Source organism: Neoarius graeffei, chromosome 13, assembly GCF_027579695.1.
Source record: "Neoarius graeffei isolate fNeoGra1 chromosome 13, fNeoGra1.pri, whole genome shotgun sequence".
Taxonomy (NCBI): domain Eukaryota; kingdom Metazoa; phylum Chordata; class Actinopteri; order Siluriformes; family Ariidae; genus Neoarius; species Neoarius graeffei.
Window position 1 is genome coordinate 58,827,160 of NC_083581.1, and position 17,965 is coordinate 58,845,124.

General features: G+C 40.5%; 1 protein-coding gene across 2 annotated transcripts in view; it reads right to left on the reverse strand.

Annotated features, from left to right (window-relative positions):
• lamb2l (laminin, beta 2-like) overlaps window positions 1-17,965 on the reverse strand; it is an 86,900-nt gene that overhangs the window by 59,774 nt on the left and 9,161 nt on the right. For both annotated transcript variants that reach the window (XM_060938188.1, XM_060938187.1), the window contains one exon: window positions 14,304-14,375. In XM_060938188.1, the coding sequence (XP_060794171.1) occupies window positions 14,304-14,334 (31 nt within the window). In that variant the 5' untranslated portion in view covers window positions 14,335-14,375. The remainder of the gene's footprint in view (window positions 1-14,303; window positions 14,376-17,965) is intronic.

The window sequence follows — 17,965 nt, forward strand, 5'->3', positions numbered from 1 at the left end:
TTACGCTTCACAGGAGACTTTGAAGTGAGTTTTCATAGCTTTACCTACTTTTTTTTTTTCAAATCAAACTGATTCATGTAAATAAATAACTATTTTAGAATATAATAATATCATAACCCTCTGTACTCATAACTACATGCATACACACAGCATGGCCTTGTCCAGGGCACCTGTCTGATTGCAAGCCAAAGGTGAACATCCATCTATCCATCCATTATCTGTAGCCGCTTATCCTGTTCTACAGGGTTGCAGGCAAGCTGGAGCCTATCCCAGCTGACTATGGGCGAAAGGCAGGGTACACCCTGGACAAGTCGCCACACAGAAAGGCCCTCACCAGCCACTGGACTTGAACCCAGGACCTTCTTACCATGAGGCGACAGTGCTAACCACTACACTGCAAAAAATGATCTCTTGTTGAGAGAAAATATATTTAATTTGTGTGAATTTATCCATTATTTCTTATTAGAAGTTTACTAGAACTCAAATATAAGATTATTTAGCTTACTTTGAGACGCTTTTACTAATTTCAAGCCTTAAATTTTCTTATTCTATTGGCAGATAATTTTGCTCATTTTAAGCATTCAATTCTAGAAAGAAGCAAAATTATCTGCCAATAGAATAAGAAAATTTAAGGCTTGAAATTAGTAAAAGCGTCTCAAAGTAAGCTAAATAATCTTATATTTGAGTTCTAGTAAACTTCTAATAAGAAATAATAGATAAATTCACCCATATTAAAGATATTTTCTCTCAACAAGAGATCATTTTTTGCAGTGTACACCACCGTGCTGCCCCTCCAAAGGTGAACAAATGACAAATTATCCCATTACAATAACAGCAGAAAAAGAAGCTTGGCATCTGGCCGGAGCAGCACTCTGGCAGGTTTTCGGGCAAAGTAGGAAAAATAATATTCATTACAACAAACATTCCAGGTGTTGGAATATTAATAACTAAGCAGCTAAGCTGTCCTTTCTTTTTTTGTGGAATGCTGTACTGAGCATGCAGAGGGCTAGTCCTCACATGCATTGAGCTTTGCTATTGGAGGACACCAGAGGCCCTGAGCATCAGGTTAAAACAAGTGGACACCATGACAGATTGCGTCCTCAGAGAGCGCAATCCACAACTGCTCTGTTAATTCCCAACTTTCACTTTCTATGGATTTTTCAGCAGCACTAATTGATAAATAGTCATGACTTGTTATTTATAATCATGCTATGTGTTAACACCCAAATGAGGATGGGTTCCCTTTTGAGTCTGGTTCCTCTCAAGGTTTCTTCTTCATGTCGTTTCAGGGAGTTTTTCCTTGCCACCATCGTCTCAGGCTTGGTCATTTGGGATAAATTAACATGTTTAAAATGTATATTTTTGTAAAGTTGCTTTGTGAAAATGTCTATTGTTAAAAGTGATAAAATAAAAAACTGAATTGACTTGTAGCTTGTATGTGTATCATGGGCTGCTGCATTTGTCCACTGAACAAGAGTAAAAGTAGAGGAAGTTTGAAGGCGGTATGGACAGAACAGTTTAAAATATTGTCATATTTATGTACAGTGGTGCTTGAAAGTTTGTGAACCCTTTAGAATTTTCTATATTTCTGCATAAATATGACCTAAAACATCATCAGATTTTCACACAAGTCCTAAAAGTAGATAAAGAGAACCCAGTTAAACAAATGAGACAAAAATATTACACTTGGTAATTTATTTATTGAGGAAAATGATCCAATATTACATATCTGTGAGAGGCAAAAGTATGTGAACCTTTGCTTTCAGTATCTGGTGTGACCCCCTTGTGCAGCAATAACTGCAACTAAACGTTCCCAGTAACTGTTGATCAGTCCTGCACACCGGCTTGGAGGAATTTTAGATCATTCCTCTGTACAGAACAACTTCAACTCTGGGATGTTGGTGGGTTTCCTCACATGAACTGCGCGCTTCAGGTCCTTCCACAACATTTCCATTGGATTAAGGTCAGAACTTTGACTTGGCCATTCCAAAACATTAACTTTATTCTTCTTTAACCATTCTTTGATAGAACGACTTGTGTGCTTAGGGTCGTTGTCTTGCTGCATGACCTACCTTCTCTTGAGATTCAGTTCATGGACAGATGTCCTGACATTTTCCTTTAGAATTCGCTGGTATAATTCAGAATTCATTGTTCCATCAATGATGACAAGCTGTCCTGGCCCAGATGCAGCAAAACAGGCCCAAACTATCATACTACCACCACCATGTTTCACAGATGGGATACAGTTCTTATGCTGGAATGCAGTGTTTTCCTTTCTCCAAACATACCACTTCTCATTTAAACCAAAAAGTTCTATTTTGTTCTCATCCGTCCACAAAACATTTTTCCAATAGCCTTCTGGCTTGTCCACATGATCTTTAGCAAACTGCAGATGAGCAGCAATGCTCTTTTTGGAGAGCAGTGGCTTTCTCCTTACAACCCTGCCATGCACACCATTGTTGTTCAGTGTTCTCCTGATGGTGGACTCATGAACATTAACATTAGCCAATGTGAGAGAGGCCTTCAGTTGCTTAGAAGTTACCCAGGGGTCCTTTGTGACCTCGCCGACTATTACACGCCTTGCTTTTGGAGTGATCTTTCTTGGTCGACCACTCCTGGGGAGGGTAACAATGGTCTTGAATTTCCTCTATTTGTACACAATCTGTCTGACTGTGGATTGGTGGAGTCCAAACTCTTTAGAGATAGTTTTGTAACCTTTTCCAGCCTGATGAGCATCACCAACACTTTTTCTGAGGTCCTCAGAAATCTCCTTTGTTCGTGCCATGATGCACTTCCACAAACATGTGTTGTGAAGATCAGACTTTGATAGATCCCTGTTCTTTAAATAAAACAGGTTGCCCACTCACACCTGATTGTCATCCCACTGATTGAAAACACCTGACTCTAATTTCACCTTCAAATTGACTGCTGATCCTAGAGGTTCACATACTTTTGCCACTCACAGATATGTAATATTGGATCATTTTCCTCAATAAATAAATGACCAAGTATAATATTTTTGTCTCATTTGTTTAACTGGGTTCTCTTTATCTACTTTTAGGACTTGTGTGAAAATCTGATGATGTTTTAGCTCATATTTATGCAGAAATATAGAAAAATCTAAAGGGTTCACAAACTTTCAAGCACCACTGTAAATATCATCTGGGTTTGGAAAAAATCTTTTAAATGTCACATCATTGGCAGTGCAGTGGGTAGCCAACTCAAAGCTCCAGGGTCCCCAGTTCGAGCTTGTCGAACTGCCTGTGAGGAGTTTCGTCTGTTCTCTCCTTGTCCATGTGTGTGTTTTCTCTGCATTCTCTGGTTTCCTCCCAACTCCCAAAAAGCTGGCTACGCAATATTCCCCCCAGATGTGAACGTGTGTTTCTATCGAGCCCTGCGATGGTTTGGCAACCCATCCAGACTGTATTCCTGCTCTGAATTCACTGGAACCCCGACCAGGATGAAGTGGTAAATGAATATCACTGAAATTATTAACTCCATGCACTTGTGCAGCGTGGCCCAAAATTGTATAGGAGGCCAAAATCGAAACATCTGATACAGCTCGAACTTTACTTAATTGATTTGACTCTTAACAGACTCAAAGTGAAACAGGAAAGCACAAGTGCGCGCGTGCACACAAACACATTCAGCCTCACACTCTCTCGGATGACATTCCTTGGATAAACATTAATACATTCAGGGTGTTTTCCCTGACTCAGGTTGGTGCAGGTGAAAGGAAGTGAGCGCATGCTCACGAGTGCCAGATAATGAGCGGCTGCCAATGCCATGGCAAGCTTATGAGTGAGGACAATCACAAGATCCTGTAATCAATCTCCATTAGGATTACCAGCAAATTCCTGAGAAAACAATGGAGAACTACAGAAACATTCACATAAAGGGGAAGATTTTCCTAACAAACCCATCTTTCATCTCCCAGCTGTCATACAGATTAAAACACAAAGATGTCAAATAGATGCTTTCAGTAAATTATTCTAAATCTTTATTACAAAGAATACTGGAAGGGTTTATAACGGAGCATCTTGTTAGCGCTGTGTCGACAGTATGAGTCAGCCGGAATGACACAGATTTGACAGGAGATATAAATAGAACAGAGAGGAATACTAAAAATGTGAAATTATACAGCATATTGTTTCTGAATACTTGCTTATATAACAGTTTCTCTTAGGCCCTGTCCACATGGCAACGGATTCAGGTGAATCTGATAAAATTGTTTATCGTTTTGGCTTGGCGTCCACACGGCACCAGCGTTTTGGGTGCCCCAAAACGAACTCTTTTGAGAACGGGTTCCAGAGTGAAAAAATCTGGCAACGGCGGCGTTGCGAAGTCGTCTGGATGAGTAGAACGGATTTGTTTACGATGACGTCACAACCACATGACTGTCAGTGCTTCACGCCGGGTAGAAGTGTAACGAACTCGATGCAAGTTGCCAACAAATCCTATAACTTGGTTCATGAAACGCGCTTACAAAATATTTTCACTGTGAATATTTATTGTGTAATGGTGCAGAGAGAGAGAGAGAGAGAGAGAGAGAGAGAATAGCCCTTAGGGCAGAGTCTTTAGTCTAAACACTGCGGAAGCAGTACCAAACCGCGCACCGCCCGTGCGCTTTCCAAAAACAAAAACAATCCCGCCAGCAAACATAGGAAAAAAAAAAAAAGGAGCGATCTCACCTCTTCAGATGTTGGTTTAAGTCCGACAATACATTCCTCAAAAAGGGCGTAGAAGAACAAAGTAATCCATCAACGTGTAGCATTCAATTTATTCCGGACCATTAAAGAATTCTGGAGGATATCAGAATGTTGGCGTACCGGCTTCCATCTACCCCCATTCATTCCCCTTTCCGCGTCTTTCGTTTTACGCTACTGATTAATAATCAAAATTTTATGTGGCTAATGCTACAGAAGAAGGGGTTTATGCGCATGCGTCTACTTCTTCTATTGTTCTGGTGTCTCCGATGGGGCCGTCTTACAGCGCACGTAGAGGTGTGGCATGTGTATTGCATCGTTTTCAGCAAGCGTTGCGTTGCCATATGAACCTGATATTTTACTGATCCGTTGCCCATGTGGACGCGATATTTAAAAAAAAAATCTCGTTGCCGTTGTCGTGTGGATGTAGCTTTAGTTACTATTATAAAACCACATGACAAAGGACCAGATGATAAAGAGCAACAACAAAGCAAGTAGCTTTGGATGGCATGAAGTAGTGATCATACAGTTGATCACTGATGGTAACTAATATTTTATTTATAGTTACTAAGTATTAAGTGGTGGCATGGTGATGCAGTGGTTAGCACTATTGCCTCACAGCAAGAAGGTTCTGGGTTTGAACCTCATGGCTGATGGGGGTCTTTCTGAGTGGAGTTTGCATGTTGTCTGTGCGGGTGTCCTTCGGGTGCTCTGGTTTCCCCCACAGTCCAAAGACATGCAGATTATGTAAAAAATACCTAGCCACTGGGATTGCACAAGCCAGTGAATACTTAGTGCCAGTCCCAAGCCTGGATAGACTGGGGACGGTTGTGTCACAAAGGGCATCTGGTGTTTATAAAAAATAAAAAAAACCTATGCCAAATCAAATATCTGGATCATGAATTGGGAATAATGATCTGCTGTGGCGGTGACCCCTAACAGGAGCAGCCAGAATAAGAAGTTATTAAGTCAGGTGATTAGAGCTCGAAATTAACTTTTCAGCTCACCAGCTTCATCGGCTAGTTGTTTTCCCAATGTAGTCTCAGTCCAAAACAAATCCATCCATCCATTTTGGCATATCACTACAGTGACGTGGCCGCTCTGACGGCTTCAGCCATCAAAGTTTCTAGGGAATATTACAGTAGTGGTTTCCTGTTGCCTTCTACTGGATTATTATAGAGGTTTTCTCCTCTCAACCATTCACACTCACACTTATGGACAATTTAGAGCCACCAACTAGCCAACCCTGCATCTCTTTGGACTCTAGGGGAAACTGGGGCACCTGGAGGAAACCCATGCAGACACAGGGAGAGCATGCAAACTCCACACAGAAAGGCGCCCGTCGACCACGGGGCTCAAACCCAGAACCTTCCTGCTGCAAGGCGACGGTGCTAACCACTACACTAATGTGCCACCTCAAAACAAAAATTAACAAGTGTTGCCAAGCAAAACTAACCTCGCCCGGTAGCACTTATGATGAATATGAAGGAAGATACTGTGGAAAAAGAAGTACCCTATGGGTCCATGTGGTGACTGCTTATAAATAAAATTGTTTTCTGATACCATGTCCATACAGTAAATATAGCTTATATACAGTGGTGCTTGAAAGTTTGTGAACCATTTAGAATTTTCTATATTTCTGCATAAATATGACCTAAAACATCATCAGATTTTCACACAAGTCCTAAAAGTAGATAAAGAGAACCCAGTTAAACAAATGAAACTACAATATTATACTTGGTCATTTATTTATTGAGGAAAATGATCCAATATTACATATCTGTGAGTGGCAAAAGTATGTGAACCTTTGCTTTCAGTATCTGGTGTGACCCCCTTGTGCAGCAATAACTGCAACTAAACATTTCCAGTAACTGTTGATCAGTCCTGCACACCGGCTTGGAGGAATTTTAGCCCATTCCTCCATACAGAACAGCTTCAACGCTGGGATGTTGGTGGGTTTCCTCACATGAACTGCTCACTTCAGGTCCTTCCACAACATTTCCATTGGATTAAGGTCAGGACTTTGACTTGGCCATTCCAAAACATTAACTTTATTCGTCTTTAACCATTCTTTGGTAGTACGACTTGTGTGCTTAGGGTCGTTGTCTTGCTGCATGACCCACCTTCTCTTGAGATTCAGTTAATGGACAGATGTCCTGACATTTTCCTTTAGAATTTGCTGGTATAATTCAGAATTCATTGTTCTATCAATGATGGCAAGCCGTCCTGGCCCAGATGCAGCAAAATGGGCCCAAACCATGATACTACCACCACCATGTTTCACAGATGGGATAAGGTTCTTATGCTGGAATACAGTGTTTTCCTTTCTCCAAACATAACGCTTCTCATTTAAACCAAAAAGTTCTATTTTGGTCTCATCCATCCACAAAACATTTTTTCAATAGCCTTCTGGCTTGTCCACATGATCTTTAGCAAACTGTAGATGAGCAGCAACGTTCTTTTTGGAGAGCAGTGGCTTTCTCCTTGCAACCCTGGCATGCACACCATTGTTGTTCAGTGTTCTCCTGACGATGGACTCATGAACATTAACATTAGCCAATGTGAGAGAGGCCTTCAGTTGCTTAGAAGTTACCCTGGGGTCCTTTGTGACCTCACCGACTATTACACGCCTTGCTCTTGGAGTGATCTTTGTTGGTCGACCACTCCTGGGGAAGGTAACAATGGTCTTGAATTTCCTCCATTTGTACACAATCTGTCTGACTGTGGATTGGAGGAGTCCAAACTCTTTAGAGATGGTTTTGTAACCTTTTCCAGCCTGATGAGCATCAACAACGCTTTTTCTGAGGTCCTCAGAAATCTCCTTTGTTCGTGCCATGATACACTTCCACAAACATGTGTTGTGAAGATCAGACTTTGATAGATCCCTGTTCTTTAAATAAAACAGGGTGCCCACTCACACCTGACTGTCATTCCCATTGATTGAAAACACCTGACTCTAATTTCACCTTCAAACTAACTGCTAATCCTAGAGGTTCACATACTTTTGCCACACACAGATATGTAATATTAGATAATTTTCCTCAATAAATAAATGACCGAGTATAATATTTTTGTCTCATTTGTTTAACTGGGTTCTCTTTATCTACTTTTAGGACTTGTGTGAAAATCTGATGATGTTTTAGGTCATATTTATGCAGAAATATAGAAAATTCTAAAGGGTTCACAAACTTTCAAGCACCACTGTATATTTACTCTATGAGGCAGTAGCCACAAAAATGAACTGTAATCCAAAAATGAACAATTTAAAAAAAAATCACAGAAGTAAAATATACCAAGTGTCTGTATTTCATATTATTCTACTCTTACCTCTTATAGTTTTCGAAACTGAAATCTCCAAACCAAGGCTGACATACACATGCTGTCGCCATCACCGAAACTCTTATTTCCCCAGAAATGGCCCGGTGCTAGAGCTCAGTGGAACGCACTTTCTCTCTGTAATAAGCATAAACATGTCTGAAAGTGATTTCTTTAGTCTAGTCTATTTATTTCGAACGGTGAACCGAATTGTATACACTCACCGGCCATTTTAATCGGAACACGTGTATGTGCATGCGCAGTGCGCGATTGTTACACTCTTACAGCACAATGACATAGTGGCGAGTGCCTCTATATGAGGCAGTAGCCACAACAAAAATGATTTTGACCCTTTTGGTGACCTTGACCGTATGGCTCTCAAAATGTTGGAGGTTCTATTTGAGACCAATGCCCATCTATCCTGAAAGTTTCATGAAGACTGATCCACCCGTTTTCCCGTAATATTGTTAACAACAAAACAAAGAAACAAACAAACAAAGAAACCCAACTGAAAACAATACCTCGCCCCCTGGGGCGAGGTAATTACTTTGCCTTTCTGTAGGCATACAAGTGTGTGCAATTTAATGGCATGCTAAATAAATAAGTAACTACTGCTACTACTACTACTACTACTACTAATAATAATAATAATAATAAACAGGCAACAGCCCCCAAAAACAAATGATGTGTTTGTTACAGTGTACTATTCAATTCTGAAATGCTGACTGTTCTGCCACCATATGACTCATCTTTACACACCATCAATGTGTTGCTGCAGTTGGCCTACTGAGGTGAAAATTAATAAATACACTGGGAAAAATCGACAAGCTAAATCACGAAAATACACAACGCAAGGAGATATATTACACAAGGTACTGTTCATCATTCATTTTTCATTCATCTTCAGTAACTGCTTCTCCTGATCAGGGTTGTGGGGCATCCAGAGTTTATCCTGTCACTCTCAGTGGGATAGCCAGTCCAACACAGGGTATCACGTACAAACACATTCACACATATGGGCAACTTAGTGTGACTAATACACCGACTGACATGTCCAATCCCAATTCCAAAAAAAGTTGGGACACTGTGTAAAACATAAATGAATACAGAACGCAATGACTTGCAAATCATGGAATCCCTACTGTATATTTCACTGAAAATAGTACAAAGACAACATATCAAATGCTGAACCTGAGAAATCTTTTTTTTTTTAAATATACGCTCATTTTCAAAAAGGACTGGAAAAGTTGCATAATGTTAAACAAAAATGCAATACTGTAATTAGTTTAATTGGCGACAGGTCAGTAACACGATTGGGTATAAAAAGAGCATCCCAAAGAGGCTGAATCTTTTAGAAGTAAACATGGGGAGGCTATCAACATTCCATCAACAGACACAAGATCCAAGTTGATATTATTTGTAGGCCTAATTGTTATTGAGTTACTGAGTTTTGGATAAAACCCATTCAATTCAGATTCCCAGTCAAACATATAATATCAATAACAACTCAATAATAACTAAAACTTTGATAGTATTGGATGGCTAGTGGCTATGTGTTCTAGTGTGGGCGGTGTAGTGGTTAGTACTATTGCCTCAGAGCAAGGAGGTTCTGGGTTCGAGCCCAGTGGCTGACAGGGGCCTTTCTGTGTGGTGTTTGCATGTGTCTGTGTGGGCTTCCTTTGGGTGCTCTGGTTTCCCCAACAGTCCAAAGGCAAGCAGGTTAGATTAACATGGGGCAGCCTCGGGCTGAAGTGCCCTTGAGCAAGGCACCTAACCCCCAACTGTTCCCTGGGTGCTGTGGCATAGCTGCCCACTGGTCTGGGTGTGTGTATTCACTTCTAAGGACAAACTTCATTGTTCTTGAGTGTGACAAATAAAGGCTTCTTCTTAGTGGTGACTAATGACTAGTAATCATGAAAAACTGGAAGCCTAATTTCCAGTTCAGAGCTTGGTCATTCTCTTTATACCAATCTTTAAGTCATCGATCATCCAGCTTCTATGAACCATACTTAAATTTCTGCTTTACTTTTATCTCAGGGGCGGCACGGTGGTGTAGTGGTTAGCGCTGTTGCCTCACAGCAAGAAGGTCCGGGTTCGAGCCCCGTGGCCGGCGAGGGCCTTTCTGTGTGGAGTTTGCATGTTCTCCCCGTGTCCGCGTGGGTTTCCTCCGGGTGCTCCGGTTTCCCCCACAGTCCAAAGACATGCAGGTTAGGTTAACTGGTGACTCTAAATTGACCGTAGGTGTGAATGTGAGTGTGAATGGTTGTCTGTGTCTATGTGTCAGCCCTGTGATGACCTGGCGACTTGTCCAGGGTGTACCCCGCCTTTCGCCCGTAGTCAGCTGGGATAGGCTCCAGCTTGCCTGCGACCCTGTAGAACAGGATAAAGCGGCTAGAGATAATGAGATGAGACTTTTATCTCAATCTTTACTTCTTTACCTCCTCATTCTCTCCCAATTGCCCCCACCTCCTTTACACCATTTTATCTTCTTGCTCCTTATATGTTGCCTCCCCGTGCGTCCTTTTGCTCAGTAAAAGCATGCTCTTTGTTTTCACCGACAGTGTTATTTACAAATCTGTAACACCGCACACTTCTTATGAACCTAACCACTTTTTACACTGCACACTCAGAGGATTAAACTGATTCTCACTCCAAGCTGCCCCTGCTGCGAGCAAACTCCTGCTCTGTTTGGGAAAGAAGAGATTACTGAGGCACTGCTGTGAAAGAGGCATACGGGGACATAAACAGGGAAGGGAGATTACGGTGGCCCATAATTGCAGAACACATGAACAAAACAAAAACAGCACGGTGGGCGAATCAAAAAACGCAATAACACAACTGAAAAAACAAGAGCAAATGAGAAACACAGTAGTAAAACACAACACAGTAATACCTTCTTATGAATAATCCGGCTTCCTCTAGACAGGTTTTCAGAATTCGCATGTTCATATTAATTTTGTACAAAGTTGACAGCATATCTAACATGTCCTTGTAAAATGAGCATAAATTAAAGCATCCGTTAATTCATATTCATCGTAGGTTCATATTTACTCTTAGTGTAAACAGTGCTTTCTGTGGTCTCTTTGACACACTGGAGGCAATCAACAGTCCCTGTGTCTGAAATCACTCCCTACTCACTATATAGGGCACTATATAGTAAGGGTGCCATTTTGTAGTGCTGTCCAAAACATTAGTGAGGATTATTTACACCCTATATACAGTGGTGCTTGAAAGTTTGTGAACCATTTAGAATTTTCTATATTTCTGCATAAATATGACCTAAAACATCATCAGATTTTCACACAAATCCTAAAAGTAGATAAAGAGAACCCAGTTAAACAAATGAGACAAAAATATACTTGGTCATTTATTTATTGAGGAAAATGATCCAATATTACATATCTGTGAGTGGCAAAAGTATATGAACCTTTGCTTTCAGTATCTGGTGTGACCCCCTTGTGCAGCAATAACTGCAACTAAACGTTTCCGGTAACTGTTGATCAGTCCTGCACACCGGCTTGGAGGAATTTTAGCCCATTCCTCTGTGCAGAACAGCTTCAACTCTGGGATGTTGGTGGGTTTCCTCACATGAACTGCTCGCTTCAGGTCCTTCCACAACATTTCAATTGGATTAAGGTCAGGACTTTGACTTGGCCATTCCAAAACATTAACTTTATTCTTCTTTAACCATTCTTTGGTAGAACGACTTGTGTGCTTAGGGTCGTTGTCTTGCTGCATGACCCACCTTCTCTTGAGATTCAGTTCATGGACAGATGTCCTGACATTTTCCTTTAGAATTTGCTGGTATAATTCAGAATTTATTGTTACATCAATGATGGTAAGCCGTCCCGGCCCAGATGCTGCAAAACAGGCCCAAACCATGATACTACCACCACCATGTTTAACAGATGCGATAAGGTTCTTATGCTGGAAAGCAGTGTTTTCCTTTCTCCAAACAGAACGCTTCTCATTTAAACCAAAAAGTTCTATTTTGGTCTCATCCATAAAACATTTTTCCAATAGCCTTCAGGCTTGTCCACATGATCTTTAGCAAACTGCAGATAAGCAGCAATGATTTTTTGGAGAGCAGTGGCTTTCTCCTTGCAACCCTGCCATGCACATCATTGTTGTTCAGTGTTCTCCTGATGGTGGACTCATGAACATTAACATTAGCCAATGTGAGAGAGGCCTTCAGTTGCTTAGAAGTTACCCTGGGGTCCTTTGTGACTTCGCCGACTATTACACGCCTTGCTCTTGGAGTGATCTTTGTTGGTCGACCACTCCTGGGGAGGGTAACAATGGTCTTGAATTTCCTCCATTTGTACACAATCTGTCTGACTGTGGATTGGTGGAGTCCAAACTCTTTACAGATGGTTTTGTAACCTTTTCCAGCCTGATGAGCATCAACAACACTTTTTTTGAGGTCCTCAGAAATCTCCTTTGTTTGTACCATGATACACTTCCACAAACATGTGTTGTGAAGATCAGACTTTGATAGATCCCTGTTCTTTAAATAAAAGAGGGTGCCCACTCACACCTGATTGTCATCCCATTGATTGAAAACTCCTGACTCTAATTTCACCTTCAAATTAACTGCTAATCCTAGAGGTTCACATACTTTTGCCACTCACAGATATGTAATATTGGCTCATTTTCCTCAATAAACAAAAGACCAAGTATAATATTTTTGTCGCATTTGTTTAACTGGGTTCTCTTTATCTACTTTTAGGACTTGTGTGAAAATCTGATGATGTTTTAGGTCATATTTATGCAGAAATATAGAAAATTCTAAAGGGTTCACAAACTTTCAAGCACCACTGTAGTGCACTCAAAGTATCCCACAACGCATCACGAAAAGTTGTGTACAACCGATGGTCACTAACCAAAGCAATATATCCCATCATGCATTGCGGTCGTGCTGAAATAAATCAAATTAAAAGTCTCAAATTTGATTTAATAAAAGGCAGCGGCAAAGAAGAAAGTATTCAGCCTCGATTTAAAAAAAAAACTGAAAGATGCAGGTACTTTGTATTGATTAATGTGGGAAATATGCTCAGTATAATATGTATTTATCACAAAAATACATGCAAGTATTTATTATTTTGAAAACCCACAAGCTGACTCATCTGGCACGTTTTAACAGTATTGACGTAAATACCAGTGTGACGGAGTAATGTCCGAAAGCGTTTTTTCATTTTACCAATGAGCTCACTATATAGTCCTCTGTATAATAATTCCCTATATAGGGAGTAGGGATTAGTGAACGAGTGAGTGATTTCAGACACAGGGAGTGAGTATGTGGTATTTAATAAGGACCTCCTCTTTTCAGGTTTTTTTTGTTCATGCTGTTTTGTTTCTAAAATTGCTGTGTTTTTGATTTTCTTCGGTTGGTTTTGTTGTCATTTCCTGATTTGCTGTTGTGCTTTTGGCCACCATAGGACACATCTATATTAGACACAGCAAAAGAAAGAGAAATGCTTTACAAAGTTATATGTGGGGGGAAAAGTAGTCATTTATTAATCGAGTACTTATTAGGTTTGTGTGTCTTGAAAACATCAAAGCGTGATGAACTTGTAAAACTAGTGAGTGCTTGCCCTAACATCAGAAAGATCTTGCTGTTGTTCGGCTCAAAAGATACCGATTTATAGCGTTACGAGAATGTTTCAGTGGTTGACACAGCAAAAGTCTATTCACTTAAACAAACTCTGAGAGAATATGTTCACAATGGTCGATGCATGTGGACTACTCCACTTCCGTAACGTACACACCTTTCATCATCCAGCAAAGAGAGAGAGAGAGTGTGTGTGTGTGTGTGTGTGTGTGTGTGTGTGTGTGTGTGTGAGAGACAAAGAGAGAGAGAGAGAGAGAGAGAGAGACCTCACACAATTCCCCTGATTGCTTTTCATATGAGAACATGCAGCCTTTGTGGCAGGAGCTAAAAGTAAGCAGAGCAAATTGAGGTGGCGACATTACAGAGAGCAGAAAGATGAGGGGCAGGTTGTGTTTGCCTCTGTTAACTGCCTGAGCTGCTCTGTGTTTGAAAAAGGCTCTCACATGACAGACAGTCAAGGTGATCTGGCTGGGAGGGAAGTGGATAGGTCTCAGCGTGTATGAAGCTTTTCTTTTCATAAGCAGCTTATGTTCCTCTCAGTTCACAGGAGAGTCGCATTCGGGAAATCGTTGAAACATTGTCGTCTGTGATCAGTCCTCTTAAGCTGTGGTTAAACGTTTGCTAGTGCAGCCATCATCATATTATATGTTGTACACAAATCTTCGACTCACCGAGAATGAGGAGACCCACACATCTGGCCATGACTGCTGTCAAGCAAACAGAGCAGACACCAATCCAGAGGCCTGAAATGAAATAAAAGGAAACTATAATAATAACACAAAAACTTGGCATAGAAATAGCACAACTTAATTAGGTAAAAGTGAACTCCCTAGAACATGTTACAGCATTTCTGTTTCCAAAGATGAAGCACTTAACCTAAAACACCACTTTGTGTCTGTCACACAATCAATATAGCATAAACCTTCGATTTAAAAGTAAACATCCTTATAGTTTCTGAAACTGACGTTGGGACTTGTTGATCAAACTGGACACAAATGCATTTATTTGTAAAATTTGCAGAAGCTTTTACACAAGAAAAGTGGTATTCCTGAAAAGATGCACTGATGTGAAGTGATCGTATCATACACCTAGCCTGAGATGCTACAATTTTATATCCAGATAACTATGCTGACAAGATCAGTTCACTTATTTATTTCAATTACACGCCAAGGTTTGTGAAATGCATTCATTCGTTCGTTTCATATTAATGTTTAGAAAAAAAGTGATCCAAAAAATATAAAAATAATATATCCAAAAATGAACACACAGAAGACTAGCTATTAAATTAGGACAAAAGTAATGGCACCCTATAAAAGCAGGAAGCGTTAGTCAGCTACAATAGCTGGAGTGCTGCACTAACTGAGCGGCTCTACGGGAAGACATGCTTAGGATGTGCTCTTTCACTCTTTCGGCATCACTCTGTACAGTATGCGTCACTAAATAAATATCAGTTGTGTCATGGTTATTTATGCAGGATTACATTACATTAACACCATCTAGCAGATGCTCTTATCCAGAGCGACATACAACATACCCAGAGCAGCCTGGGAAGCAGTTGCCTTGTTCAAGGGCAATTCAGCCATTCCTGCTGGTCCAGGGAATTGAACCAGTGACCTTTCGGTCCCAAAACTACAACCCCGATTCCAAAAAAGTTGGGACAAAGTACAAATTGTAAATAAAAACGGAATGCAATGATGTGGAAGTTTCAAAATTCCATATTTTATTCAGAATAGAACATAGATGACATATCAAATGTTTAAACTGAGAAAATGTATCATTTAAAGAGAAAAATTAGGTGATTTTAAATTTCATGACAACAACACATCTCAAAAAAGTTGGGACAAGGCCATGTTTACCACTGTGAGACATCCCCTTTTCTCTTTACAACAGTCTGTAAACGTCTGGGGACTGAGGAGACAAGTTGCTCAAGTTTAGCGATAGGAATGTTAACCCATTCTTGTCTAATGTAGGATTCTAGTTGCTCAACTGTCTTAGGTCTTTTTTGTCGTACCTTCCGTTTTATGATGCGCCAAATGTTTTCTATGGATGAAAGATCTGGACTGCAGGCTGGCCAGTTCAGTACCCGGACCCTTCTTCTACGCAGCCATGATGCTGTAATTGATGCAGTATGTGGTTTGGCATTGTCATGTTGGAAAATCCAAGGTCTTCCCTGAAAGAGACGTCGTCTGGATGGGAGCATATGTTGCTCTAGAACCTGGATATACCTTTCAGCATTGATGGTGTCTTTCCAGATGTGTAAGCTGCCCATGCCACACGCACTAATGCAACCCCATACCATCAGAGATGCAGGCTTCTGAACCGAGCACTGATAACAACTTGGGTCGTCCTTCTCCTCTTTAGTCCGAATGACACGGCGTCCCTGATTTCCATAAAGAACTTCAAATTTTGATTCGTCTGACCACAGAACAGTTTTCCACTTTGCCACAGTCCATTTTAAATGAGCCTTGGCCCAGAGAAGACATCTGCGCTTCTGGATCACATTTAGATACAGCTTCTTCTTTGAACTACAGAGTTTTAGCTGGCGACGGCGGATGGCACGGTGAATTGTGTTCACAGATAATGTTCTCTGGAAATATTCCTGAGCCCATTTTGTGATTTTCAATACAGAAGCATGCTTGTATGTGATGCAGTGCCGTCTAAGGGCCCGAAGATCATGGGCACCCAGTATGGTTTTCCGGCCTTGACCCTTATGCACAGAGATTCTTCCAGATTCTCTGAATCTTCTGATGATATTATGCACTGTAGATGATGATATGTTCAAACTCTTTGCAATTTTACACTGTCGAACTCCTTTCTGATATTGCACCACCATTTGTCGGCGCAGAATTAGGGGGATTGGTGATCCTCTTCCCATCTTTACTTCTGAGAGCCAGTCATACTTTTATACCCAGTCATGTTAATGACCTATTGCCAATTGACCTAATGAGTTGCAATTTGGTCCTCCAGCTGTTCCTTTTTTGTACCTTTAACTTTCCCAGCCTCTTATTGCCCCTGTCCCAACTTTTTTGAGATGTGTTGCTGTCATGAAATTTCAAATGAGCCAGTATTTGGCATGAAATTTCAAAATGTCTCACTTTCGACATTTGATATGTTGTCTATGTTCTATTGTGAATACAATATCAGTTTTTGAGATTTGTAAATTATTGCATTCCGTTTTTATTTACAATTTGTACTTTGTCCCAACTTTTTTGGAATCGGGGTTGTACTTCTCTAACCATTAGGCCACGGCTTCCCCGTGAGCTAGAGCATATCGTATTGTATGCACTTATCAACATCAACCTTACCAAACCCTTTTGTAACAGGTAGGAATTTTCAGTTTGTTTTGGTTTACAAAACACTTTTACACACAACATTGCTATAAGATTGATAAACCAAGGCCATTACTTGTTAAAAAAATACTTACAATTATTTTTGGTTTTCTTTGCTGCAATGCTCATTTGCTTTAAAGTTTTTAAAATGGCCTCAGACTGACAGTTAGTAAGGCAGAACCTGGAGCAGTTCGGGTAGATCAGTTTCTTTAGTGGTAAACACTGGAACTACCACTGGCTTTGCACTAACACTAAAAGAACCTTCTAAGCACACAATTTGTGTACACATCATTACCACTCTCAGTGTCTTTGAATACAAGAACATTTTTGTTACACTAATCCATTAACGACAAAAGAAAGAAGCAGAAATAAAAGAAAGCTGTGATGGTGGTCTTGCTGCGAGGCAAGCATGCTGTGAGGTCGTGTGATGAAAAGCCGGGGCTCTTGAGACGAGCATCGAGTGCTCCCAAACAACACTGCTGCAGCCTCTTCATCCTCATGGGGAGAGGAGCATAGCTTCTCTATACAACAACACTTCCACCATTTCCCACACGATTAACAGCAACGGTAGTCCCAGCTAACAACAGTACTGTCCAAAAGTCTTAGGCACCCTATTTTTTTTTTCCATACAAACTTTGTTATAGATTTCTATTTTATGACTTCTACATTATCGAGTCAGTACAAAAACATTTTCAAGTTCCAAACATTCGTTTCCCAGCACAAAATTAAATGTTACCGAAATAAAAGTTGGTCTCTGAGCAGCATATTACATAAGGAGACCACTTTTCAGATTTAAAAAGAAAACATAATGAAGGCTACTGGGTTTTGCTGTAAAATTAAGAAGCAAGTTTGAGAGTCAAAGTGTCCAGAAGAACTGTGGCTGGTGCTGCAAGATGCTCAGTAAAACCTACAGCTCATTTCCTTATAAAACTGCACTCATTCTACCTGAGACCACTATTTTTTCTTTAAAGCAAAGGGTTGTCTCACACCAAATATTGACTTTA